Source organism: Mesocricetus auratus, unplaced genomic scaffold (assembly GCF_017639785.1).
Source record: "Mesocricetus auratus isolate SY011 unplaced genomic scaffold, BCM_Maur_2.0 Super-Scaffold_100011, whole genome shotgun sequence".
In the NCBI taxonomy this organism is placed as follows: Eukaryota; Metazoa; Chordata; class Mammalia; order Rodentia; family Cricetidae; genus Mesocricetus; species Mesocricetus auratus.
Genome location: NW_024429195.1, coordinates 13,089,654 through 13,116,661, shown reverse-complemented (window position 1 = coordinate 13,116,661; position 27,008 = coordinate 13,089,654). Strand labels below are relative to the sequence as shown.

Below are 27,008 nucleotides of genomic sequence, written 5' to 3'. Positions count from 1 at the left end.
CCACCATTGTAACCCCCACCCCCCCAAAAAAAACAGAAGAAAAGACTAAGAAAAAAGTATATCAAGACTTTTTTCATCGGTTCAGTCAACGTGAGTTCTGATTCTGTATTCTAGTTCTAGTTAAAAGGGACAAGGCCCACGGGAGCCCTTAATTAAGGGGGATAGAGCATTCTTCTGGAAAGTTTTCTTCTGGATAGGAGGGGTGTTAACGGCCTGTTTCTGGTTTGGGAAGACAATTTGGACGGGAAGCTCTTCCCCCAGTTCCCCCCACGAAGTTTGGGTTCTAATAGTGGGCGACCCTCTATCCTGTATCCTCAGGAGAGATACGGTCTCGGTTCTGCTTGAATAAATGGCCGGCCGACCGTGTACATGAGTACATGTGTGATGGACAAGTCTGGCCCAGGGAGTTGTTTGATTTCTTGATTTTGCCGCTGGTGTTTCTGGTCCTCGCAAGGGGAAGTTGACTCTGGTTGACGGATTGAAGTTCTGCCGGTTTCTCCGCACTCTGCCAGTAGGTGGCACCTTCTGCACGCCGTCGCTTGCTCTCCACCCCCCCAACTCTCTGGTCCCGGGCTCTGCAGTTGGGGGTGGACCCCAGCTCTGGCCTGCTCTAAGTGACAAGATCCCGGGACCCGGTCAGACTGCCCTCGCAGTGGACCGCCCCGCCCCCGAGGGGCCAGCGGTGTCACAGTCACCACTGTTTGTGTGTGGTGTGGGGGAGGGTGGCAATGATGTTTTACTTCAGGTCTGTACAACTGGAAGCTCCAGACCCCCCCCCCAATTAATCCCCAAGCCCTAACTGCCCCCTTGGAATCTGTGCCTGGAAACCGTCGCCCTAAGGCGGGATGGTTATTAGCAATTCCTTCAAACAAACACTGTTTAAGTGGAAAGGGAACGTCTCGGGGCAGAGAAAAGGAAGTTTGTTTCCTTAGCCTCTGGTTACGGATGCAGAGAAGCTACTGTCTGTCTGAGCTCAAGCATCCTTACTGAGACCCCAGTATGCACGCAGGTTCCCAGGCTTGGGACACTTTTCTCCGGTACCTTATTACTGGAATTTGGGATGCAGCTCAGAAACCCATGGATTTGTCTATGACTCCTGAAGATCTTCAGGGCTCGGAAGAGTCTCCTGGGGCATTTCTCCAGCGATTCCAAAAAAAAAAAAAAAAAAAAAAAAAAAGCTTTCAAAAGTCACACCCTTTTTGATCCACTAACCCCGGAAATGCTAGGACGTTCAATTTGACTTTTGTCATTCAGTCAACTCCGGACATGGGAGGGGGGCAAAACTTAGACGGCGGGGGTGGGGGGTGGGGGGTTGGGGGGGAGGCGGTGGCTCCAAAATTTAGAGGGCTTGACCGGGATGAAGACCTCTCAGTGTATCAAAAGTTTACAATAATTGAAACCCTGAAAGGCAGGAAGCTGCCTGCCCGCTGGGGCCGCACGGGCAAGCTGAGAACATCTGGCTGCTCTTCAGGTGCGCTTATACTGCTCAGGTCCCAAGCAGAGATCTTCAAAAACAAACAAAGTGTGTGGGGGGGGGGCAGTTACCAATAAAAAGATGCCAGTCCAGGGGGCCACAAGCACAATTACCCACCACAACCTCACACCTCAAAGAACAGTTAGCCCAGGCCACAAGCAGGCGACTCACACCTTCATGGTGGTCCCAGATTTCCCTTCCCTGCTCTGAGCAGAGATCTCAGTGAAAGGTAGGCACCGCCATTTGCACCTGCCTTCGAATTTAGCTTGACTGTCTGTCTGTCTGACTGTCTGTCTGTCTGTCTGTCTGAAAAACAGTTTCTAGCTCTCCCAGACATGACAAGGGAAAAGAAATCCAGACACAGGGGCCAGGATCCAAGACGCAAGGACAACAGCTTCCTAAGGTGTGGGCTGAGACAAATCCTCCAGGCTTGGCAGCGGCCACCTACCAGCTGTGCTGAGTCTCTTGGCTACAGCCCTGCCGATTGGGGTCTGGCAATATCCCATAAACCCACAGCGAGACTAAAAAATGTTCCCCATATCAAGGGGTTGTTAGAGGCTAACATCCTCACCCCATGCGATTGGCTTGGAGTCTGCCTTTCCACACTCCAAATCCACACACGGTGCTCGGTCTCTTCCCAGCAGACCACCGGGTCTACAGAGTCCTGGACCTTCCTTCTCCATTCCCTCAAGGTCAGTGGGCCAGCTCGTATTTGCCTTGAAATAGACTGATCCAATGTCCAGTGAGACTAGCCAGCTAACCTGGACATGGCCGCCCCAAGAATTCAGAACTTAACAGGCTTCCGGTGTCACACCCTGACCCCACTCTGCTCCAGTATGTAGATAACCTTCTACTGGAAGCAGCTGTCACTGTCACCCGCTTGAAAGACACAGAGGCCTTCCCTCAGCCGCTCCCCACATCGGGAGATCATGTCTCCATGAGGAACTACTACATGAGTAGTAGGGGAACTCAGCTTTACTACATGGATCCCAGCTTGCTCAAGGTAGGAGACTCTCAATGCTGCCCCCAAAGGAAGCTACCCTCAAGCCAAAAAAGCAGGTGTGAGATTTCTGGGGTGCTGGGATATCTCAGGTTCTGGATTCCTGGCTTTGCAGAGATAGCCCAAACCCTTTACTCTGCAACTGTGGGAAGGCAGCCTTTAAAATGGACTGAAACAGAGGAACGAGCTTTCCAGAAACTGAAGGAAACTTCAACCAGAGCCCAGCCCTCCCAGGTGTCACTAAACCATCCCACCTTTCCGTGTGTGTGTGTGTGTGTGTGTGTGTGTGTGTGTGTGTGTGTGTGTGAGAGAGAGAGACAGAGACAGAGACAGAGACAGAGCAGAGACAGAGACAGAGGGAAGAGAGAGACAGACAGAGAGAGAGGGGGAGAGAGGAGAGACAGAGAGACAGAGACAGAGAGACACAGAGAGAGGAGGAAGAGAGAGAGACAGAGAGAGAGGAGAGACAGAGACAGAGAGGCACAGAGAGAGGGGGAAGAGAGAGAGAGAGAGAGAGAGAGAGAGAGAGAGGAGGTACTGCAAAGGCTTTGACTCAGACCCTGGGATCTTGGTGGAGCCTCTAGCAAATCTGTCTAAGTGTGGACCCTGTGGCCTCCGTTTGGCAATCCTGTCTGCATACCATAGTTGCAGCCACTGTACTGGGAAGAGAATCTGACACATTCACCCTGGCCCAGGCCAGGACCTGACTTCAAGGGCTCCCCATGCTGTGGAAAACACCCTGACAGGGGCAAATGGCTGTGGATGTCAATTGTCTGCATCAATATCAGAGTCTCACCTTGTTGCTATACAGAGCCTCAACCCCGACATATTGGTGCCTGATGGCAACCCTGAGGTCCCTTCCATGACTGTCAGGACTTGCTGGATGTTTCTCAGGCCAGTCTCCCAGAGCTCAGGGCACTCCTTTGCCCGAGGCAGAGGCCAATAAGTTTAGGGACGGAAATAGACAGGTTGTCGATGGACGCAGGAGAGCCAGAGCAACAGTGACTACCCGGTGGGCTACCATATGGGCACAAGGCTTGCCACGGGGCACGTCATGCCCGCAAAAGGCTCTCCCTCAAGTCCTACACAGGGAACGGACAAACATGTAAACGTTTATACAAACAGAAGGTTTGCCATTGTCCCCTTCATGTCCATGCTGTGATTTATAAGAGAGGTCTATTGACTGCAGGACAACAAAAACGAAAAACCACCACCACCACCACCACCACACTTGAATCTCTCTTCAGTGACTGAAATGGTCAGTAAGGTCTTAAACGTAACCTGGAAACTCCACTGAGCCGCTGACCTCAACACTATGGACAATTCAAACACGTGACCTGCACTATTAAGTCCACCCTCTTTAAATTAATCTTTGAAATTGGCAAAAGTAGGCTCAACCTTTTGCCATAGGACAAGATGTATCCTTTACAGGACAGGATCCACCCTGTGAACTTAGGCTTGGAAGGCCACTCCTAGGCCGCCCCATTTAAGAGAACTTATCATCAGATTCCAACAGAGATAGAGTAAATGGAACAAGGCCCATTGTGTGGATTGTAGGATAGTCTTCCATGGTTCTAACCCCACACTTGTGGAACTCAGGAGGAAGGATGTCTTTCTATTTAAAAAATGCAATAGTAATCACTCTCTGGTGCCAATAGAACTCAGTTTGATTCAGGATGAAGAAAGTCGGGAAGGACCTCAGATAAGTCAACCAACCCTTCATGAAGAGCCGGTGACCGAAGCTGTCCCAACAGCCAAGTGCTAATGGCTAGATAGACCCTACTTTATTTCTGTATGCAAATGCAAAATCATCATTACTGTTGCTAATTTAATTGTTTCTAATCTTTTACTAACATAAACAATTACTTTTCTTTTTTAAAAAAGATCTGTTTATTTTATGTGTATGGGTGTTTGTGCTCACGTGTGTGTGGACCAAATGCATGCAGTACTCAAAAATACCAGAAGATGGCAGCCGATCACCTGGAACTGGAGCTGCAGGTAAATAGTAAGTTGCCGGTTGTCAGTGTGCTTCCCCTGCCCCGCCCTCGGGGGAGGGTGGGGCAGGATGGGGTGGGGTAAGGTAGAGGTGGGATGAAGTAGGGTGGAATGGGAATGGCGGATGGGGTGGGGTCGGTGCATGTTTAATGGAAACTAGGAGCACAGATGTCTAATCCCATCCCATAAGTAAGTTTTCCTTTAAAAGTAGGAGCGATATTATGCTCACTGGGCAGCATACATAGGCAGTTGTGAGTGCGGGAACTGAACCCATGTCCTATTGGAAGAGCAGCAAGTGTTCTTAACCACTGAGCTGTCTTTCCAGCTCCTTGAACTGGTTTGTAAGCAGAGCTGACTGCTAATAGTGATCAAAAGGAGGAAGGAAATCTCAAATGTTATCCAATGTCACACTGTACCCCTCCCCCCTCCCCTTTGTACTCCATGTATCCTGGAGCCGATGTAACCCCGACTGGCCCTGAACTTGCTACAATCTGTTCCGAGCCTCTCAGGGGTTGGGATTACAGGCTTGAGACACTGTCTCAATTTTTCCAAGTGTAAATTTTCTAGGAGAATCATTTTGAACCATGGATTAAGAAAGTACGGCATGAAACAGGTGAACTCTGAACTTGGAGAACAGTTAGTTGCAGTCAAATGTGACTGTACTTAGACCAGCTTCTAAGATAAACCTGTAAGGAAACGAGTACCTGAGTGGTCATTTCTGTAAAGATAAAACATATCCATCCTTGCTTTACTTCGTGATTTGCATGATTTATTCAAAAGATAGCTGTACAACAGGTGTAGTTGCACATCTCTGTGAGTTCCAGGCCAAGGGTGCACAGTGAGGCCCTGTCTCAAAAAACAAAACAAAACAAAAACACCAATAACAACAAAAAACCCACGATAGAGTGCAAGGTCTGTAGTTACTGTTGAAAATATAGTTTTTATTTAGACAGATTAAATATATGTGTTTTAGATGTATGTAGGTATTTCCTCTTTTGGTTAGAGTCCAAATAAGGGTCTCATGTATGTTAGCTCAGTGCTATACCAGCTCTATACACCACAAGCTTCCTATGTATATGATGGCTGATGATTTAAGATCTAGACCTAGAACATTTAGAAACAAGACATGCACACGTATACATCTATATTATTTATTTCAGTTTGGGGAGAAGGGTGATAGTCTGAGTGGGGGCCTTAGCCCCCTGACACCCTTAGCCATATCATACGATAAATTTTCCTGTTTCAGGCGATACACAGATTGGAAAACCAGAAGGAAGACTCCAGTGGAGCTTAGTTATAGATTGCAGAGTTTTTCCAAGTTGGAGTCTTCTAGAGCTCAAATATGCAGCATAACTAAAAACTCCTGTTTTCAGTTTGTTGTTGAAACATAAGATTATTTAAAGTACATATGGCATCTCTGGAGACAAATTGGTTTCTTTCCAGGCACTTCTCTCAGGCATCTGCTAATTAGAAATTCCATTTTAAATGTTAAACCTCAGGGCAGCATGAACCCTGTATTCCCCACATTCTCAGGAGCTGGAGGTGGAAGTACCAGGAGTTCAAGGTCACCCTCCGCTACATAAGAGTGGACCCTTTGAGCCAGCTAAATCCAATACTTTATAATGTCTTTTTCCCCTGTCTCTTTAAAATAATGTTTTAAATGTATATTTTTGGGTGCCCATCAGCCTGGACTCTTGGCGGGAGGGCCTAGGCCCTGCCCTGGATGAAATGACAGACTCTGGAGATCCCCCAGGGAGAGCCACACCCTCCCTGGGAAATGGAGTGGGGATTGGTGGGGGGCTGGTGGGAGGGAGGAAGGGAGGGAGAGGGAGCTGGGATTGACATGTGAAGCAAGCTTGTTTCTAATAAAAATAAAAAAATTTTTAAAATGTATATGCGTGTTTTGCCTACACGTCTCCTCGGCATGTTCATGCCTAGTAACGGCAGAGGCCAGCAGAGGGCGTCGGATCCCCTGAAACTAGACTTACATATCGTTAGTTGTGAGCCACCATGTGGTCCTCTGGTAGAGCACTTGGTTCTCTCAATCTCTGAGCCATTCCTCCAGGCCCTGAAATTTGATCATCTCTTGTCTCCTGGTTTTTACACCCTCTTTGACACAGGGAATCTCCACATTATAGAAAAACACAGGCACTCTTATCTACACAGCCAGTATTACCTCTTTTTACTTTTTTTTTTAAAATCAACAAATGACAAGCCATATGGTTAGTTACTAGAAAAATGCTAGCAGTAGGACCAGCAGCAACATGACTAGTGAGTAAATGTTCCTGTCACCAACCCCGAGGACCTGAACTTGATCTCCTCAGGGTCTACAGGCTAGAATGAGAACGGAATCAAGAAAGTTATCCATCCTCTGACCTCCACACAGTTCCTGTTATGTGAGCTTGTGAGTGCACACACACACACACACACACACACACACACACACACACACACACACACACACCAAAAGAGTTAAAAGAAAATACTAGTAGTTTCTTCTTTAGTCAAGCGTTTACTACTATGCTGGACGCCCTTAGTCATTTGTTTGCAATCACATTTGGTCCCCTTGCCAGGCTAGAATGCTATAGGATGGTTAGATCAGAAAAGGAAAGAAAATGGACTCACATTATAAAGCAGCAATTGATTTCTTACCTTGTAACTTGAACATTCATGCACACAAGTTTTCATGCACACAAGTTTTCCGAGTAAAATGCCTTGTTAAACCTCCTCGGTGCCAAAAGTGTACTGCCATCTGCGTTCTACATGGCAACATTTTCTTATTTAATACACATGTCCCGCTTTGGGGAAGAGCATGGTAAGAGCTTTAATATGACAAGAAACAGAAATAAAACAGTGAAAACATATTGTGTTTCAAAATGAATGCAAAGTTCAGATTTGTGACACTATGAGAATTTGAAGTTTCATGTGCTATTAATTGTATGGCCATACTATGAGTTCTCAATGTCATAAAAAATTTAAATTCTAATGTGCATGCAGTTTGAAGCCCAGAATTTGTTTATTTAAAAAAATTGTGTAAGGGCCTACTATTTAAAAGAGGTTAAACTTTATTAGATGGTTTTAAAGCCCCCAGGTGGTAAAAGGGATGTCATAGTAACAAGACAGAAAGCATATTCTTGACCTGAAGAAGAGGAAATTTGGATTTTGTACCCAGCCCTACGAACTGCACAAAACTTGAGCAAATCATCAAACTCCTCAGTGTTCCTATTTCCTAATTTGAAACTGAGGGCTCTGTGTTAAGCCAAGGGTGCAACATCTTCAGGTGACAGGAGTACTATCTGAACTGGTAAATGTTGTATCACCAGCACTGTAGGATATCATTCCAAATATTATTTTATTGCAGTGCCAGGGGTCAAAGCCAGTGTCTCATACACGAGTCACTGAGTTCACATACCACTGAACTATACTCACAGCCTAATAACTGTATCTTATCCACCTATTATTTCTACCCACCCCCCCATACTAGTGATGAAGCATAGGACTTCTTTACCACTAGGCAATCTGTACCACTAGGCTGCTTCCCCAGGCCCCCTCCCCTTTTAATCTTGAGACAGGGTCTTATTCTAACTGGACTTTATCTCGTTCTGTAGCCCAGGAGACCTGAAACTTGAGAATCTCCTGGTCTAGCTATACGAATTTCTGGGATTTGGGGCCTTTAGCACCAGCTAAAACATTTACTTTACTTGTTTGGGAGACAAGCCCTGTGGAGCCTTAGCTGGCATGACACTCACTACGTAGAACAGACTGGCCTGGAACTCAAGAGAGCTGTCTGTCTCAGGCTCCCTGAGGGCTAGGCTTGAGGGCCTGAGCCACTAGTCCTGGCAAGTTGACAGTCTTTCACTAACCACCTTTTATTGTGGTATCTTTCTTTTTTTTCCACTCTATTTTCTTAATCATTTCTTTCTCTCTCTTTTTCGGGGGTGGGGGTGGGGACAAGGTCTCATGTAGCCCAGGCTAGTTTTGAACTCACCTCCTGACCTTCCTGCTTCCACATCTGAAGTGCTGGGGTTACTGGTTTGTGCTGCCACAGGGAGTTTATGCTGGAATCCAGAGCAACACTGTACACTCAGCAGGCACTCTCCCTGGCTAAGTCACAAGCCCAGCTTTCTTAATCTTTTAAGCCAAAACTTCACTCACCTTGGTGGAATCCATTTGACTAAAATTTTGACAATACATGGCTAGCAGGAAGGACATACACAGACTGCAGTGTTTATGCATACACTGGCATTATAGGATGCTTATACTTCTCTGCATGATGCACTGACGGGATTGATGGGAAATCGAGAGACTTACTACCCTCTAAGTGTGCTGTCTGATGATCTATTAATTAAAGGAGATCAAAGATAATCTCCAAGCTTACTTTCAAGTGTAGCATTTTGCAGGGCCATCAGAAAAGTAAGTGTAGCTAGAGATAACTTTTATCAAGGAGGGCTCACCTGTTCCTTCCGATATTCCCAAAGCACACGCCTGCTCTCCCAGTGACTACTTTTGCACTCTTCTCCATCCTTGGGAGGATGTGAGATGCCAGTTACACGGGTTTTTCTTTACAGAATAGTTAGTGCCAGGCAACGACAGGAAACAGCTGAGAGGCTCAGCAATGCTCTATGCTTCAGTAAACTGACATTTAGACACAAGCGTAGAATAATCACCCATACCAACCTTTTAGCGCATATTTACACTTTTTTGACCTCTGTATTAGGACACTGACAATACGGGATCTCTGACTCCCTTTTGGTCTTGGGCATTGAACTCAGGGCTTCACACATGCTAAGCCCCTGCTCTACCTACTGGCCCATACTAGGACACTTAAAGGAACAATTGGGGGCAGTGGTCTTAGAGAATCTGAAGATTTGGGAAAGCGTTAGGAAAACTCCTTTAACCAAATGCTCTCATCCTGGAGAAACCGGAAGAAAAATGAGGGTAAGGCCAAAATCACAGCTGGATGCCATCGCCAAGATTGGTCCACTAGTACTCCTGTTTGCAGGGTGCGGCTTCTGGACGCGGGCCCATCCCGGCAGCGGGGTTATAAAGGGAAGGAGCAGCAAAGGGTGGTTCTCTGTGGTCCTTTTAAGCTCACCGACTTACTCAAGTCTCCTAGCTGCTGCCAAAGACCCCACTTGCCAAAACTTACCGGCAAGGTGAAGAGAAGAGACCTCAACCAACCTGTCCCTCCCCAGCACTTCCGGTTCAGGGTCTCTACCCATGTGAGATCAGTAAGAAGTCATTGCAATAAAGGGATTATGAAGAAATAGGGGCCTGGGATAGAGAGATGCTTGGGACAAACCCTCTACATAATTCTAACCTTCGTAAGGCTCTCTTTTTCTTTAGATGCCCCCTTTTAAATAGAGTTCCACGTAAGAAAGAAGAGTGAAATACAACAGCAACAGGAAATTAGGAGCTGTCTTTTTGAACACATTTAAAACCCTAATATTCTTCAATTCTAAGACATCCTATTCATTGGAAGAAAATGCCATTCATATTCGTTTTAAAAGAGAAAGCAAATAAAAAAACCAAGCGAGGGAACGTTTTCTTCTGCTCTGGAAGACGACACGAATCATCATCTTTCTACCTTCGGCCCTGCTGAGCCTGTATTAGACAGCCAGATCTGGGAGCTCGCTCTGGGATCAGTGAGGTGTAGGTGGGAGCAGGCTGAAGGTACCCGAAGCAGGAAGCTTAAAGGACCCGTTGGGGGATGGGGGTGGCTGCCCCTCAACACTTGGGTCTCATCTTTTTGGATTTCACTCAAAACCTCGTGGTTTCCATCCTGAATAAAAAGAAACAAGCAACCAGTGAAACTTAATTAGGCGTGACAAAGGGGCAAGGTTGTCTCTAAACGCTCTCCTAAGCCTTTGGCCACTACTCCGGTGCTCAGGGGACAGCGAGATTCCCGTGGCAGGAAAGCGGTTTCCCGCAGACGACTTCAGATCCGGGTGCTTGTGCAAACCGCAGCGTCTTCTCCCTCTTCTGGGTTCAGGATGCCCGGCGGCCGGGGGGGGGGGAGGCTGGGGCGAGCCGCGGGGGTCTCAGCTGGCAGGTGTGCAAGGGTAGGGTGGGAAGGGGGGCCGGGAGCCGCAGAGCCGTCGCTCCGCGCTGTGGGATCTCTGCGCCCGAGGCAGCCCGGACACACGCCAGCGCAGGAAAACATTCCTCCAAAACAAACCCCACCGACTTCCCCAGAGCTCCCCGAAGACGCGTGGGCGGGGCGGGCTTAGTGGAATCCACGAGGCGCCCCGCCGCCCACGTCGCGTCCGGGAGCGCGCAGTGGCCCCGCGCCGCCCCTCGGGTCCCGGCTCGGGGCTCGGAGCAGCACTCGCCCGCACTCCGTAGTAAACAAAAGTATGGTCGCCGCCTCCGCGCCGGCTTGCCTCCGAGCAACCCGGACTCCGAGAGGCGAGAGACTCAGAAACACTTGAGGATAACCGAAAATAATAACGGAGGTTGGAGGAAGAAGAAGGGGGGGGAAGAAGTGTGTGAGAAAGAAAAACACCCCGCTACCCCCCACCAACCTCCTGCCGCCTCCCGAGGGAGAGCAGCTCCCGCCCCGGCGCGCGCCCATTGGCCGGCTGGGCGGAGGCGGGGCACGCCCATTGGCCGCGCGGGCCGTCAGTCAGGGGCGGGCCGGCGCGCGCGCGCCGCCGCGGGCGGGGAGCCTTCTGCCGAGCCCGTAAGTCGGGAGGCTGCGGAGTCGCTGCAGTCCCCGCCGCCGCCGCCACATTCAACAGGCAGCAGCGCCGCTGTCGCGCGGCCGCGGGAGAGGGGAGAGCGAGAGCGAGCGTCCGCCCGTCTGCCCTCGGCGTCCGCGGCCCTGTCAGCAGGAGCGTGGCGCCCGAGCCGCCGGGCTCCGCGGCCTGCTCCGTGTCCCGTCCAAGCCACGAACTCGGAGGATCCTGGACCCCGGCGGCCCCGGCGAAGTTAAGTTCTGGGCGCGTCCGTCCGTCCGTCCCCCGCTCCGCCCCGCGCCTCGCTCCGGCGTGCGGAGTCCGCTGACCGCGGCCCCCCCCAGTCTCGGGTCGCCCGCTCCGCGCCCCCCGGGGGCCGCGACTCCGGTGCTCTCGGCCGGTTGGGGGAGGGGCGGGGGTCACCATGGCCGAAGCGCCCCAGGTGGTGGAGACCGACCCGGACTTCGAGCCGCTGCCCCGGCAGCGCTCCTGCACCTGGCCGCTGCCCAGGCCGGAGTTTAACCCGTCCAGCTCGGCCACCTCGAGCCCGGCGCCGTCGGGCGGCGCGGCCACCAACCCCGACGCCGCGGCGAGCCTGGCCTCGGCGTCCGCTGTCAGCGCCGACTTCATGAGCAACCTGAGCCTGCTGGAGGAGAGCGAGGACTTCGCGCGGGCGCCGGGCTGCGTGGCGGCCGCGGCGGCCACCCGGGCCCTGTGCGGGGACTTCCAGGGCCCCGAGGCGGGCTGCGTGCACCCGGCGCCGCCGCAGCCACCCCCGCCGGCCGGGCCGCTGTCGCAGCCGCCGCCCGTGCCCCCCGCCGCCGCGGGACCGCTCGCGGGACAGCCGCGCAAGAGCAGCTCGTCGCGCCGCAACGCGTGGGGCAACCTGTCGTACGCCGACCTCATCACCAAGGCCATCGAGAGCTCGGCCGAGAAGAGGCTCACCCTGTCGCAGATCTACGAGTGGATGGTGAAGAGCGTGCCCTACTTCAAGGATAAGGGCGACAGCAACAGTTCGGCCGGCTGGAAGGTGAATGGCCCCGGGGGAGGACGTGGTGGCGCGGGCCGGGGCCGGAGGTGGGGGTCGAAAGTGTGGCTTTGCGGGTCCCGGAAATGGCGGGGCGCGCAGTGGCAGGTGTGGCGGGGGCTCCTCTCGAGACCTGGAGGACTCTGGACCAGGTGCACGCCAGGGGAGTTCTAATCGGGACCCGGGAGGGGCTCGTGTGGGCACCGAGTGCCACGCCGGGGCAGGCGCGAAAGTTAGCCGCTTGTCGGGCCAGGGGATCACTTGGGAGGGCTCCCCGCCTGCCACCCCGGACCTGCGAGGCTTCGGGCGGCTGCTGTGCGCCCGCACGCGCGCCGACTCTCCCAGCCTTGGGCGGCCAAGGTGTCCCCGGCCCTGGCGACGTCCCCCTCCACGCGCACGCACCCTTGGGGCTCCGGCTGCCGTGGGCTGGCTAAAGACCCGCGCGGCTGCTGGCCGAGCTAGGTGCGGGCCCGCAGCTGCTGGAGGTGCCCGGAGGCCGGAGCGGGTGGTCGAGCGCGCCCACTCACCGCGTAGGGCGTCCGGCGCGTGCGAGGGGGCGGCCGCGGCTTTTAGGCACTGGGCAACCTAAAAGTTCAAGTGTGACCCTTGGCCGGGGCGGGAGCCGGCGGGGAGGGAGGGACCGCGTGTACAGGAAGCTAGGGCCTTTAAAGGGCCAGTGCCTCCAGCCTGGGAGGCCACACTTAATACCCGAGGAAGGGCTCCCACGGCTGCTGGTCTTGCTTGGGGAGGGCTGCTTCTTAATTGGAAGCCCAGAAGGTGCTACGCGTGACCAGATTACGCACGGGTGTCTGCGAGTGCTTTCTTTAAGCGGAAAGCGTGGAGGTGCCCACGAGGGGCAAGGCTGGGAGATGTAGTGAGTATTTGGTGCAAGTCTTCAGTGGGGTGCTCGCGTGGGGAATTGCCAGAGACCACCTGCCTCGAAGGAGGATTGCAGATTTGTAGATGGAGGTGCTCATGGTCCTTGTTTACCTTTCTGAAGGTGGCAGGGAGAGACCGAGGTTACTCGAGAGTTGGACTGCGCGTGACATTCCTACCCGGTGTGGGGCAGGGGGGGGTAGTAAGAACCCGGGGCCTTTTGAAGGAGAGAATTGGAATATTACACCGGGGTCACTCTCTGGTGGTCACCCCTGGCTGACAGTTTCTCGGCGTCACAGGTGAACATGGATCTTAGGATTCTCCAGTTGAACGCAGCATTTTTATTTAGCTTTTCTCCCTCCTGAGCTTGTCTGTACAGAGATGAGTCTTTGCTTCGTGGCTGTTACAGCAGGGTGGCTTCACATACTCTGTCTTCCCTGTGGGTTAACGTAGCTAAAAGGTCAGGTTTCGAACATCATAGGAAAGTTGTTGGAGAAAGAGTCGGGCTTGTTTTGTTTTCGCCGGTGTATTTTAAAGATATGTGCTATACCTGACAGGCCAAGTGTTCCAAAAAGTAAAATACCTATTTCTCATATTCTAATTCACAAAAATAGAGGTGGTCCACAAAGTCCGATTTTACTTAATTTGGCTTTAAGTACTTGCCTGTTTTGCAGTTACATAAAGGTCTGTCATAAAAACAACAAACCCTGAAACCCTTTGGGCCCCCAAGTACAGTGTGTCCTTACACCATTCTTTAATGTTCCTGGAAAGGGATACAGCCTACTTCAGTTTGTCTGAGTGTCTTTCTTTAAAGATAAAGGCAGTGTTTTGGGATATTTTTAGTCTTGTCCTTCAGGTGGCTTTGAGAAGATACTCTAAAACTAGAACTGTAACTTCATTTTAATAATTTAGTCTGGGGTCACATTTTTAAGGATATTTTATTTCATCCTTATTTCTTAATAGTGTAATTGTGTATTTTTAAAAAATTGTTTCCGATGGGCGTTTGTGTTCATGCTTTTAATCCCAGTACTCGGGAGGCAGAGGCAGGCGGATCTCTGTGAGTTCGAGGCCAGCTTGGTCTACAAAGCAAGTTCTAGGACAGGTTCCAAAACAAAACAGAGAAACCCTGTCTCGAAAAACCAAAAAAAAAAGTTTTTTCTTTTTTTCTCTTTGGAGCCAAGAAGCCTGTGAAGCGTGAAATAAGGGGCCTTCAGAAGTGAGGTCTGGCCACTGTTGCTTGAGCAGGTAGCAAGTTTTGGGGTGGGGAGCAGGCCACCGAGGTTTCAAAGAGGTATATGTTTGACTGTAAGAACCCTGTCGGTGTAAGCTGAACTGTAGCAAATGTATTTTCAGTCTGAGTAAAGGGGTATTTTAAGAGGAAACCTGAACCGTTGTAACTCATAACTAGTCTGGTTAAAACTCTCATAAGAATGAGCTATGGTACTTGTCAAAACCCTGTTTCACTCCCAGATCTGAAAGATCCACTGAAAATTCATACAAGGAAGAAAGTATATTATGACTTAAAGTTCATTCTAAAATGCAAATTGACCAAAACTTAACTGTTGTAGTACTTCGGAGAAGTAGCTTTGGATCAGAGTATTTCCTCTGATTAACTGTTGGAATTAAACTCTGCTTTGTGATACACTTTCTGGGACTTAGGCCTGAGAATTGAAAGTCTTTTTACAAAGGACAAAAAAAACAAAACAACTGGAAAGCTGTTAGTGTCCAAAAATTTATTTTTAGCTATTGGGCTATTGGGATGTAGTTCAGTTGGTAGAATGGTTTCCTAGCATGCAGGGGGTTCTGGGTTCACACCTTAGCACTGTATAAACAGGGAGAGGTGGTGTGTGCCGTCATTTCTAGTGCCTGTCTGTAGTCCCCAGGCATACAGCGAAATGATGCATGTTTGTATACACAGATCAAATGTGTAGGGAGAGGAAATTATAAATTTAAAACTGGGCACAGTGACACATGTCTGATACTGTGGCATTCAGGAATTGGAGACAAGAGGGTCACAAATCAAAAGTCATCCCTTCTGCATAGTGCATCCTGGGCCTCCCGAGTCAAAGAAAATGAAAGAAAAAAACAAAACTTGTAATGTTTAGTCAAGCATGGAGCATACACTTTTCTTGTTTATGGACATGGTGTGTTAGTAACATCTGTCTGTCTTGTGTGTTCGAGCACACATTTGTCATCTGGTATGCATGGAATGGGATGTCTTCCTCAGTCTCTCTCCACCCTATTTTTCAAGATAGGTTCTTAATGGCTCTGTCCCTGTGGCATTTAGAGATGTGGCCAGATTGGCTTGAGATGATCTCCAGGGGCTTGGCCACCCAGTTACTGTGTCACAGCCTTTTATGTTGTTGGCTGAAATCAGAACCCAGTCTCTCAGGCTTTCTTGGCAAGCCCTCACTGAGCCATCTCTATTTTGATATAGGCTAGAACTGTTTCAGTGACACACGAGTGGAACCTAACATTTGGAAGACCCTGGATCTTTTAAACAGCACAGTATTTGTAAATAGTGAAACTTCATTTCCATGACCTGTTCCCTCGACTTTCTAAACTTGGGAAGTAGCATTGTGAGCGGTCCTTTTTTTTCTTTTTAAGTGGCAGTTTTGAGTTGACTCTTTTTTTATTGTTTTGACGGAAAAATGCTGTAACATTTTTCAATGATTTGGGATGGGGCGTAGCTCACATGGTAGCCCATGCAGGAGAGCCTTTATTTCATCCCTGTGTCGAGTGTATGCTGGTGGTCATAGCATGTGGAGGGGGGAGGACATGAAGTTCAAGGTTGTTGGCCAAAAACTCCCTGGGGCATTTGAGACACTGCTTCAGCAACAACAAAGTTACTTAACTGTAACATTTAAGATTTAAAGATGGTTTTAGGGTTTTTCTTTTACTTTCTTTCATGAAATAGCTCACTACTTGTTAATTTTGAGTGAAATTTCTTTAATTTTATCAGTAAAATGATAGTACATTTTCTTTTTTTTTCCCCTGAGACAGGGTTTCTTTGTGGCTTTGGAGGCTGTTCTAGAACTAGCTCTTGTAGACCAGGCTGGCCTCGAACTCACAGAGATCCACCTGCTTCTACCTCCCCAGTGCTGGGATTAAAGGTGTGCACCACCACTGTACATTTTCTTAATATCGTCACATTTATCTTTAGTCTGCAGTTTTTTTTAATCTGTGTGTTAGTAGCTACAGACAGCCAATTGAGAGGATGGCTGCCGTATTGTGCACATTCACCTGTGACTTGAGAGTCTGTCTTTCTGAGATGGAGTAGAGGGTTGATGTTAACTTTCCTACTTCTAGTTTATCATTTACTTGTGTGTGTGTGTGTGTGTGTGTGAGTGAGAGAGAGAGAGAGAGAGAGAGAGAGAGAGAGAGAGAGAGAGAGAGAGAGAGAGAGAGAGAGAGAGAGAGAGAGAGAGAGAGAGATCCGTGGGTAGGCATCCATAGGTGTTGGGATACCCTGGAACTGGAGTTACAGGTGATTGTCAAGAGCCATGTTGTAGCTGCTGATAACCAAGCCTTGGTCCTCTACAAAAGCAGTGATTGCTCTTAGTCTCTGAGTCACCTCCCCAGCTCCTGTTTCTAGTATCTTGTGTTTTTTCTTTTTGTGGTCACTGAAGTTACCCTAAAACCATTTGTGTATTCAGATGAAACCCTCAGGCCTGCAATAGGCTGACTGCTCGGAAAGATGATAGGAAGGAGGAAGGAGGAAGGAGACTGAAGGCAAGTGTGTTGTCCTTTTTGTTAACTGCTAAACATTTTAGGGGTGTGAGTTTTGTACCTACCCCACTTGGGGTACCATAGCAAGAGGACTGTGAATTTGACACAAGCTTCAAAGGAGGCCACCTGCCCCAAGTCTCCATAACAGAAAATAGATGCCAAATATTCACCTATGAACCTTTTCTCAGAAGGAAGGACCTTCCAGATTTATTACTCAAGGATTTTTCATACATGCATATGTTTTGATCAAATCCACCTTCCATTCCCTTCTCCTCCAGTTTTTCCCCTATTTCCCCCAACACTTTTACCCTCCTAACTTCATGTGCTGTGGTGTTAAGTACACTGAGTCTACTTAATGCTGACTGTGCGTGCGTGGGTATGGGGCTGTCTGTTAGAACATGGGTAGCTTCTTGGGACCACATCCCTGAAGAATACTGAATCTTCTTCCCCTGGTAGGCATCAGCTGACAATAGCCCCGGAGCTGACAGTGGGACTTATTAACCACTCCCACAGCCATGCTGGGGTTTTGGTTGGCTTGACCTAGTGCAGGTCTTAACACTTGCAGTCATAGCCAAGTGAGTTAATGTGTGCCCTGCCTCTGTCATACCCAACAAGCAATGCTTTGCTGTGGATGGCTACTACCTGTGACTCTTAAAATCTTTCTGCCCCTTCTTCTAAGATGATTCTGGGGTCTTGGAGGTGTTGGTGATGACGAGATTTCTATGTCCATTTATTTATTTTGTTTTTTCGAGACAGGGTTTCTCTGTGTCTTTGGAGGCTGTCCTGGAGCTCTCTCTGTAGACCAGGCTGGTCTCGAACTCACAGAGATCTGCCTGCCTCTGCCTCGAGAGTGTCTATGTCCATTTATAACTGAGCACTCCTATTCTCTGCATGCACATTGACTACTTGTGGGTCTTTGCAATAGGCTAGCTACTGTGGTGAGTATGGAGAGATGAGCCAGTCTTTGGTTATTAAGATTACTTAGGGAAGTCTATTGGTGTGTCCGTTTAGCACACTGATTTTAGAGTCTCTCCTAGAGTTTATGACCTAGCCAGCTGTGGCTTCTGCCCGGTAAATAGTACCAGGGACACGTTTCACTTTGAGAAGCGGGCTTCAAATGCAACCACATGCTACTGCACCAGTCGGCACGATCTTGTCAGCGTAAACTTGGTCTTAGCTGTCAGGATTCGCAGTGGGGGGGGATGGGGGTGGTGGTGAATGTGGATGACTCTTCTCCCCTGACTGTGCGGTAGACCCTTCCAGCACTGTGAAGGCTAACCAGTAGGAATGAAGCATCCAACTTGATTTCTCCACATCCTACAACTTAGATATGTAGTATCTTTAGCAATAGGTCTTAGTGTCGAGAGCTTGATGGTAATTAAGAGCAGTGGTAATAGCTATAGTCTCTTGTTTAGTGGGAAGGGTGTTGATGGAAACCCTGCTGACTAACAGTTTGAACTGAGGTAGTCCACACCTGGCCTATGGTATCTAGGAAAGGCATTGTGCCACCCTCCCCTGTTATAGGATGATAACATCATTAAAGGCCTTTTATGTATATTACATAATATATAATATTTATCATATACACATCTATAGTAATTTCGGTGTGACTTTTCTCAGATGTCTTTAGTGTTAGTTAACCCTCCCCATGCTTCCTGCTCTACTTTGCCCTCCTACTTGAACCTCATTTATTCTTCCCATTAATTAATTCCCTTTCTGCCTTCATGCACCGAAGTTCTGTTCCCTTCTCTTGAAATCCAAACCCTCCAAGGCCCCTTGCTAGCTTCCTGATTTCCTTAATTTCTAATTTTAAAACATACATCTAAAGATTCACAGCTGCCCATCACATATGAAAGAGAACCTTCAGTGTTTGTCACTCAGGTCCATTCATTTACCTGTGAATTTCATAATTTAATTTTTCTTTATAGCTGGATGATGTTTCATTGTTTATTTGCATCTTTTATCAGTGGAGGGTATTATGGCTGTGTTTGTTTCTTAGGCATTGTGAGTAGAGCAGGAATGAACATGGATAAACAAGTAGATGTCTCTAGTAGGATATAGACTGCTTGAGAATAAGCCCCAAACTGGGGTAGCACGATTAGACCGGGTAGATCTATTTCTAGCTTTCTGAGGCAGCGCCACACTCATTGTCATAGTAGATGTCCCAATTTGTATTCTGTTTTTGTTAGGACAGTGTCTCACTATATATCCCTGGTTGGCCTGGAACTATGTAGACCAGGCTGGCTTCCAACTCACAAAAATTCATCTGCCTCTGCCTCCCAAGTGCTGGGATTAAAGCTGTGCACCCTAACACTCAGCTGCAGCACACAGTCAGTGAGCGTGCTAACGTTTACAATCAATATGTATGCTCACATTTGTATTTTTCCATTTTAGTCATTCTGATTGGAGTAAGATAAAAACTCAGAGTAGTGTTAATTTGCGGTCCCTGATGGATAATGGTGTTGTACATTTTGAAAACTATTCTCAGCCATCTGCATTTCTTTTGTGAACCATGTTTAGTTCCGTGCTCCAGTTTGTAATTGTGTTTTGTTTTTGTGTTTAGATGGGGGGGGGTTGTTTGGTTGGGTTTTTGTTGTTTGTTTTTTGAGTCCTTTCTGTATTCTAAACACTAACCCTAAGTCAGTTTTGTAGCTGTTGTTATTTTTTTTTCCCATTTCCTGGGTGCCTTTTCTGGAAAGGTGTCCCTTGCTGCACAGAATCTTTAGATTCTGTTTGTCACTTGTTGATCTTAATGCCTACACTACTGGGGGGGAGGGGCTTTTCCTGTAAGTTGAAACATAGTCCCTGCTTCCTTAAGAGGTTCGGATACCCAGTCTTATTTTGGGGTCCTTGGTCGTTGGGAGTTGAGTTTTGAGTGGGCTGAGAGGTGAGGATCTGGCTTCATTCTTTGACATTTAGCTACCCAGTTCTCTCCAATGTGTAGTTTTGACCTTTTTGTCAAAAGTCAGTTGGCTGAGACTTGTTGACTCCCCAGGGGAGCCGTTAGCAGTTGGGAGAAGTGGATGTGGGGTGGGCTGGGGGGGGGTGAAAGAGAGTAGGAGGGAGACTGGTTGGAATGTAAAAAGAATAAAACAGTCAGTTGGCTGTAGGAGCACTGTGTTCTAGTGATGTGTCTGTGTGCTAGCACCACGTTTACGACTGTAGCTCTCTGCTATACCTGGGAATCAGAGCGGCAGGGTTTTTATTATTGAGGAATGGTTTTGCTATCTGGATCCTTTGTGTTTCCATATGGATTTGAGATTTTTTTTTGTGAAGAGTTGTTTTGAAATTTTGAAATAGTAGATTGCTTTGGGCAGAGTAGTTTTCCTGTTAACCCTGCTAGTCTATGGCAGTGGGAGTTTTTTTTTTCAACTTACTTCATATTGGATTAACTTTGGTCATATGCATCTAGAAATTCATCCATTTCTTTAGAAATTCAGGTTATTGTAAGTTTTAGGTTTGGCCTTAGGATTTTCTGAGCTTCCTCAGTATCTCTTATAATGTGTTCATTTTCACCTCTAATTGTATTAGTTTTGGTCTTTAAATTTTGACTGGCTGGGGCTAAAGATTTCTTTTTTTTTTTTTTTTTTTTTTTTTTTTCGAGACAGGGTTTCTCTGTGGTTTTGGAGGCTGTCCTGGAACTCGCTCTGTAGACCAGGCTGGCCTCGAACTCACAAGATCCGCCTGCCTCTGCCTCCCGAGTGCTGGGATTAAAGGCGTGCGCCACCAACGCCCGGCTGGGCTAAAGATTTCTTAATCTTTTCAAACACCCAGTTCATTCTTTGTACTGATCCCCACCCACCGCCCCTTCCTGCCCAGGGTTTTCTGTGTAGCTCTGGCTGTCCTGGAGCTCTCTCTGTAGACCAGGCTGGCTTCAAACTCACAAAGATCCACCTGCCTCTGCCGTCCGAGTGCTGGCATTACATAAGTGAGCCACCAATGCCTGCCTCTTCCTGTGTTTTAAGAGTTGCTTCAAGTCCTAATAATGTGATTGATTTTGGAGAAGGCTCCATGGGCTGCAGACAAGAATGTGTATTCCAGTGGTTACTTTTCTGTTGCTGTGAAATGTCATGACACGGGGATGAAGGGGGAGAGAGTGTGTTGGTTAGTTTTCTGTCAACATGATAGAAAAATAGGGTCTCCCTCAAAGGAGCCTCAACGGAGAAAAGCCTCCATGGATTGGTGTGTAAGCAACTCAGTGGGGCACTTTCTTGTTAATACTTGATGTGGGAAGGCCCAGCCCACTGGTGGGGGCAGCATCTCTCGTTGTCTCCCCTCCAGTTCCTTCCTCCAGGGTCTTGAGTTCCTGCCTTGTATTCTCTCAGTTGACTTCACTTGGTTTTTCACAGTGATAAAAAAACTCAGATAGGTTTGCTTTGGCCTACAATGTCAGCAGGATAAAGTTGACCAAGGCAGGGAAGGAAGGACGACAGTTAGGGAAAACCTAATGTTTAGGAGCAAGCAGACGGCTGGCTGATAGCATCTTTTCATTTACAGACAGGAAGAGAGAGAACAGGAGATGGAGTAGAAAGCACACCCCTGGTGACATCTTTCCTCAAAGGGCGCCTGCCTCCCAAGGGTTCCCCAAACCAGCAGCTGGGGAACTTAGTCACTGTTCTGTTGCCGTGAAGAGACACTATGACAAGGAGAGACAGACAGACAGATACTGGACCTGACATGAACTTCTGAGCCCATCTCCAGTGACAAAGTTCCAACAAGGCCACACCTACTGCAACAAGGCCATACTGATCCTTCTAACTTTCCAAAACAGTTTTATTCCCTGGTGAAATATATGAGCCTGTGGAGACCAATCTGTGGTTTTAGATAAGTCCTATGTCTTTTATGGATTATGCAGGTGTTTGGTTCATACATGTATCTTTTGATAGATACCGAAGTGACTTTCTTACTCCTTCTGATTAGTTTTCATAAAATAATTATGCTTTTTTTTAAAGTTCTATTTGTTTGGAATGCCTTTTTTATCCTTTGAATCTAAGTTGGTTTTGAGGTGTGTTTCTTGGAGGCATATATGTGCATTACATATTATAAATATTATGTATATATAAAACCCATTTTCTAATCTCATCTAGTTTGTATCTTTTGTTGGGAAATTAGGACAATTAATATGAAGTTATTATTGAGAGGTGTATTTCTGTTATTTTGATGGTTTGTGGTGTTTTCTCAGATTTCTTAAGTACCCTGGCATTGTCTATTTTTTATGAATCCTTGGATGTTTGTACTCTTGAGACCCAAGTGTCCCCCATAGAGCTGGGTTAGCGTTCACAAATTCCTAGCTTTGCCGAGTATATACTCTGGATTGATAGTTATTACCATTCGGAGCTTGGAATACGTTTTACCAGGCCGTGCTGGCTTTAGAAGTTCATTAGATAATCAGGTGTTCTCCTGATAGGCCTGCCTTTTTAAGTCACTTGATATTTTTCTCCTGAAGCTGTCAGTACCCCTTCTTTATTTTGTGCTTTTAATTGCTTTAATTATGTCTGGGAGTTTATTTTCCATTTGGTGTTCTCTATGCCTCTTGTACCTGAATGAGTATCTTTCTCTAGAGTTGGCAAATTTTCTTCGGTGATTTATTGAAACTGTTTTCTATTCTTGTAATTTAAAGGGTCAAGTGTTTTTATGGTATCCTAAAGCTTTCCCATGCTCTATTTATCTTTTTAAAATGTATTTTGAACATTTCTCATTGGCTTTTATTGAGTGATCCAATTGCTCTTTGTTTTCTAGTTCCAACTCTGTTTTCCACATGATCCATTTTGTTGGTGAGTCTTTCCACTGAAATTTTTATTTAACTGTTTTTTCATTTTTAGCATAAATTCAGTGTAGATTTTCCTCAGCAGTACTAGCTACATAATCAGTTGCCTTCCTTATTTCACTCCTCCTCTCTCTCTCTCTCTCTCTCTCTCTCTCTCTCTCTCTCTCTCTCTCTCTCTCTCTCTCTCTCTCTCTCTCTCAAATTCTCTTGGGGTATATCCATGTCTTTGAGTTGTTTGAACAAAATTACAGACTTTTAAAAATTTTCGGAAGTTCTTCCAGGTGGCTTTATTATGAGCCATTGTTGTAGCTTTTTGGTTTTGATAGCCCTGGCTGTTGTGGAACTTGCTCTGTAGACCAGACTGGCCTGGAGCGCAGAGATCCTCCTGAGTGCTGGGATTAAAGGTGTGTGCCACCACTGCCCGACTATGCTTAAGCTTTTTTATTGTATGCATTCGTCTGAACAGTATATGTATGAAATGTGTATGTAAGTGTGGGTTGTGCATACTGTAGCCTACTGGAGTCAGAGAATGTTCAAGAAGCCACAGTGGTTCTGGGGATGGAACTCAGATTATCAGGCTTTCATGGCAAGCACTGTCACCCACTGAGTCATCTTCTTGCCTATGGTTTTGATTTTGTTGCAGATAATGGGAATGGTGCAACTATTTAAGGGGCATGAACTTTAGTCTTGTTTCAGTAGTAGCAAACATTTGAGTTTTGAAAATAAGGTATTTTAATTTTAATGTTTTAAATTTTAGAAAAGTTGGAGTTGTTTGAGATCTCCATTGAGCCCTCTCTCCAGCCCCTGAAAGTAGATCTTAAGATGTACCATGTAACTAACCCCTTGCTGGTCTGGAATTCACTGTGTGGACCAGGTTGGCCTTGAAGGAGCCCTCCACCTTCCTCTGCCTCCTGATCCCTGGGATTAAAGATGTGGTCCCAATGTCCTGACTCGTGATTGTTCCCTTAAAAAAATGAGACAGTCATTCCTTTTTTCTTTCCGTACTCCCCCTATTTCTTCCTTTTTTAGTTTTTTACTATGGATCTGAAATAGCCCAAGCTGTCCTCAAAGTCAATGTGTACCTGAATATGGCCTCAGATCCCTGGTCCTTTGGTGTCAGCCCCCAAGGGCTGAGATGAACAGGTGTGTGCCACCACACCTGCCTGAAAAAGGAGAATTCTAGGATGAAGTTAGCAACCTCAACATATATTAATAGCAGTTGTGAAGAATGTACAAACCTGCGTGAGTTAATAAAATGCTCTGTAATTTAAATGTGAGCTGTAACGTCGCATTAGTAAAATACTAGATGTCTTTGATAACTTTCTCATTATTGCATTTTATTATCCACTATCCCGCACAGGAATGAGATGTTTCAGTACACTAAAGCTGTTAAGATACGGTTAGGCAAACCTCAAAACAATGCCAGTTGACCCAAAGTGATTCCAGTTGACTAGATTAAATATGTTCAGAACACCAGAGTAAGCCTGAAGTGTGTGATGAACCAAATAATTTGTGCAGTACTATTCCTCTTATTAATTGAACCTGGGACGTTGCTTATGCTAGGCAAGCACTCTGCCCCTGAGCTATAACCTAGTCCTCTTTGCATTTACTCTCCCTCCATCGCTCCTCTCCCCCCCTCCCCATTTCTTTTTGAAACGGGTTTCACAGACCCCCCCCCCTTGAGTCCCTCCGTATCTGGTGTTACACGCAGCAGTGTACCATCAGACCTGGCTGCAGTACACCTTTATTTTGGCATAACAAAAGGCATACACCCAAATTTATTAAAAACTTAGCAGCCGTTTTAGACAAAGGGAAGCTGCTTTAGTAGTGTTTATAGCAGTACTAGGAGATACTGTTTTATTTGAAAGGTGCAATGCTGGAGGATAGGAGACAGACAATGAAGAGCCCACTATGGAGAGGTTTTTATATGTGTGTTACATGGAGAAAATAGCTTTTAGAACCCACTAGTTATTGCACTTGTATGATAGGGAACCAACTGATTTAAACATTTTGAAATGATAATTACGTTTTTAAATTCAGTACAGTTCAGAATTTCAACCTGTTTCCCCCATCCCACCCCCTTAATTTTGTAAGTAGAGAGATACTGTCAAACATCTTTGACCTTTAATTTGTGTCTCTTCTTGATTGTAATTTGCAATGGGAAAAGTATAGGGTATTACCTACCTCTGGGAGGAGAGGTAGAAACCAGCTTGTAGATCTAGGGGGAGGGGCACCTTTTCTACCAAGATCCCTGTCACTTGTGATGATTTTAGGTGAGTTCTTTAATTGCTAGGATGAAAGATATCTACATTTGTAGAGAGTGGTACCTGTGGTGTCCTGTCTTGTTGAGAATTGCTGCTGTGTGCAGGAAACCCCGCTTGGCCACCCATGGAAACCTGGAGGTCACCCCCTTTCTCACTGATTTAGTTTCAATGACTTTCAGTCTCTGGGATCAAGACTTTACCTTGATGTGTGTGACATTTGTCTTGATTACAGTGTGCCATTTGTGGCATAAGTTAAGAACTGATCCTAATGACAGCTCTAGGACCTTAATAGCCACGGAGAAACTGCCCAACTGCATGTGATTAAAGTGAGGCTGTGGTTAGGAGAGGAGTGAGGACAGGGAAGAGTCTGCTTCTAGTGTCTCCTGTTCTACAGAGGTTTCTGCCATTGCTGTTCCTCACAAATCTGGAAAATAGGTGGTAGTTCTGTGACTCTTTCCTGGCATTAGACCAGAAACTTTGTAAGTAACTTGAGGGAAAAAATGCTCTGTTTACAGCCATGCTCCCCCCTCTCTAGGTGGTTACAAACTAACTTGGCTTTATGAGTGGAGTCCCATCGTTGTTGAATTGCCGTGTTGAATTGCCTGGTTAAAACTTTGAGAATTAAGTGAGCCTGACATCTGGTGTCAGGTGATCACCAGAGAAGTCACTTCGGAGCCTAAGGAAGGGACACAGGGATAGGACACTAGTTTAAATTATGTGGGGAGATAAGGGTTATCTTTTCAGTGGCCCCAAGTTCAGAAGAGGTAGCTGAGTCCTGGAGGCACTGAGTTTTCCTCCGTTTCCCTTCATTTTTATATCTGTATCCTTTAAAACCTTTTAAACTCTCCTTTCTTTAATTTGACGTGTGTGACTACCTGCGTGTGGGCAGTGCCTACAGAGGTCAGAGGGAGATCACTGGGGCCCCTGGGACTGGAGTTCCCGGTGGCTGCCACCATGTGTGTGCTCCAAACTGCTGAGCCATCTCTCCTTCCCTCTGTTTTCATTTTAAATCTAGAAAACCATTGTTTTCTCCAAGAGTGCTTTAAACGACAATGCAAGCCTGTTGTGCAAATGGCCAAGGGAAAAATCCTTGTCTGAGTGAGAAATCTTGACACACAGAGGGTCTTTGTCTTTGCAGGGTGACAAGGGTAAGAGTGAGATGACACTACATCCACATCTAAGGAGCAGTACATTGAGATTTCAAGTCTAATTTGGGGTGAGAAATTATAGAAACACTTGATTCCCAAACTTATAAATATTGTGTCCTTCAAAGCTTGAAAAACAAAACCCTGCAAACAAGTGTCAAATACTTGAGACAGTTTGGTTGTTTGGAGTCAAGATCAAAGAAAATGATTTGCACATGGTTTAACTTGAGACCGTTTTGGCAGATTTTTGATTTAGTAATGGTCAAAATGTGTGTGTTAATGTGTGTTTTTGTCTTGGTTTGAGAAAAGTTTTAGTTACTGTCCCATAACCTTAAATGTAGGATTGTGTTAAGAATGTTAAGAGATGTGTGTTCAATCTGGTCATGTAGCATTATGACTCTTGAGACAAGGCTTAAGTTGTAGAATCATGACTGTCAAGTAAGTTCAGTGTCAGGCTTCAGCTCTCCTCACATGTGCATTTAACACTAAACCCCGCAACTTCAAGGCAAGAGTTACACTCACCCCCTCTGTGCCTCTGGGGCTTTCTCCACAGGGCTAATTCCTGAGATGGGGAAGGGATGCCAACTGGTTGGTTGTGTCCTAGTGCTAACTGGTTGCACCTCTAAATTTAATGGAAAATTTTACTTTCTGAATAGGTAGATATAGAAGCCATCACAAAATTTACATACAATGAATGCCAAAAAAGCCCCTTATGTACCATTTTACAGCCCCCACCCCCATAATCTGTGTGATCAATGAGTCCCTTTTAGAATTTAACTTTCTTCTTGGTGGCCCATTATGGGATTTGCATAATGTGAATCAAATGTGAAAGATCTCTGTACTTATGTGTGTGAGATAGTAGTTTCTTGGGATGAAGTAGTGCAATAGAATGAATTCTGTAGATCTCAGGTTTGTATTGCTACGAAAGTTTTCAGATTATTGTAGAATACTTGTGTTTGTTTAGAGACAGGGTCTGGGGCAGTGTAACCCTATTTACCTGCATTGTAGACCAGGCTGGCTTTAGCTTGCAGCAGGCCTCTTGCCTCTGCCTCCT

At 46.9% G+C, this 27,008-nt stretch overlaps 1 protein-coding gene and 1 long non-coding RNA gene across 3 annotated transcripts in view; one reads left to right on the top strand and one right to left on the bottom strand.

The window, feature by feature from the left end:
• Nucleotides 1–7,099: 7,099 nt before the first annotated feature.
• On the bottom strand, nucleotides 7,100–12,754 carry LOC121143189. Of its 2 annotated transcripts, none has more exons than XR_005880351.1 (2): nucleotides 12,701–12,754; nucleotides 7,100–10,251 (listed from the first exon to the last, which is right to left on the bottom strand). It is a non-coding gene; the product is annotated as an uncharacterized LOC121143189 (long non-coding RNA). The 2 variants fall into 2 exon arrangements; XR_005880350.1 differs by lacking the exon at nucleotides 12,701–12,754 and adding an exon at nucleotides 12,092–12,690.
• Foxo1 (forkhead box O1) overlaps nucleotides 11,194–27,008 on the top strand; it is a 78,738-nt gene continuing 62,923 nt past the window's right edge. The window contains exon 1 of the mRNA XM_040754437.1: nucleotides 11,194–12,176. Coding sequence (XP_040610371.1) covers nucleotides 11,571–12,176 — 606 coding nt within the window. The 5' untranslated portion in view covers nucleotides 11,194–11,570. The remainder of the gene's footprint in view (nucleotides 12,177–27,008) is intronic.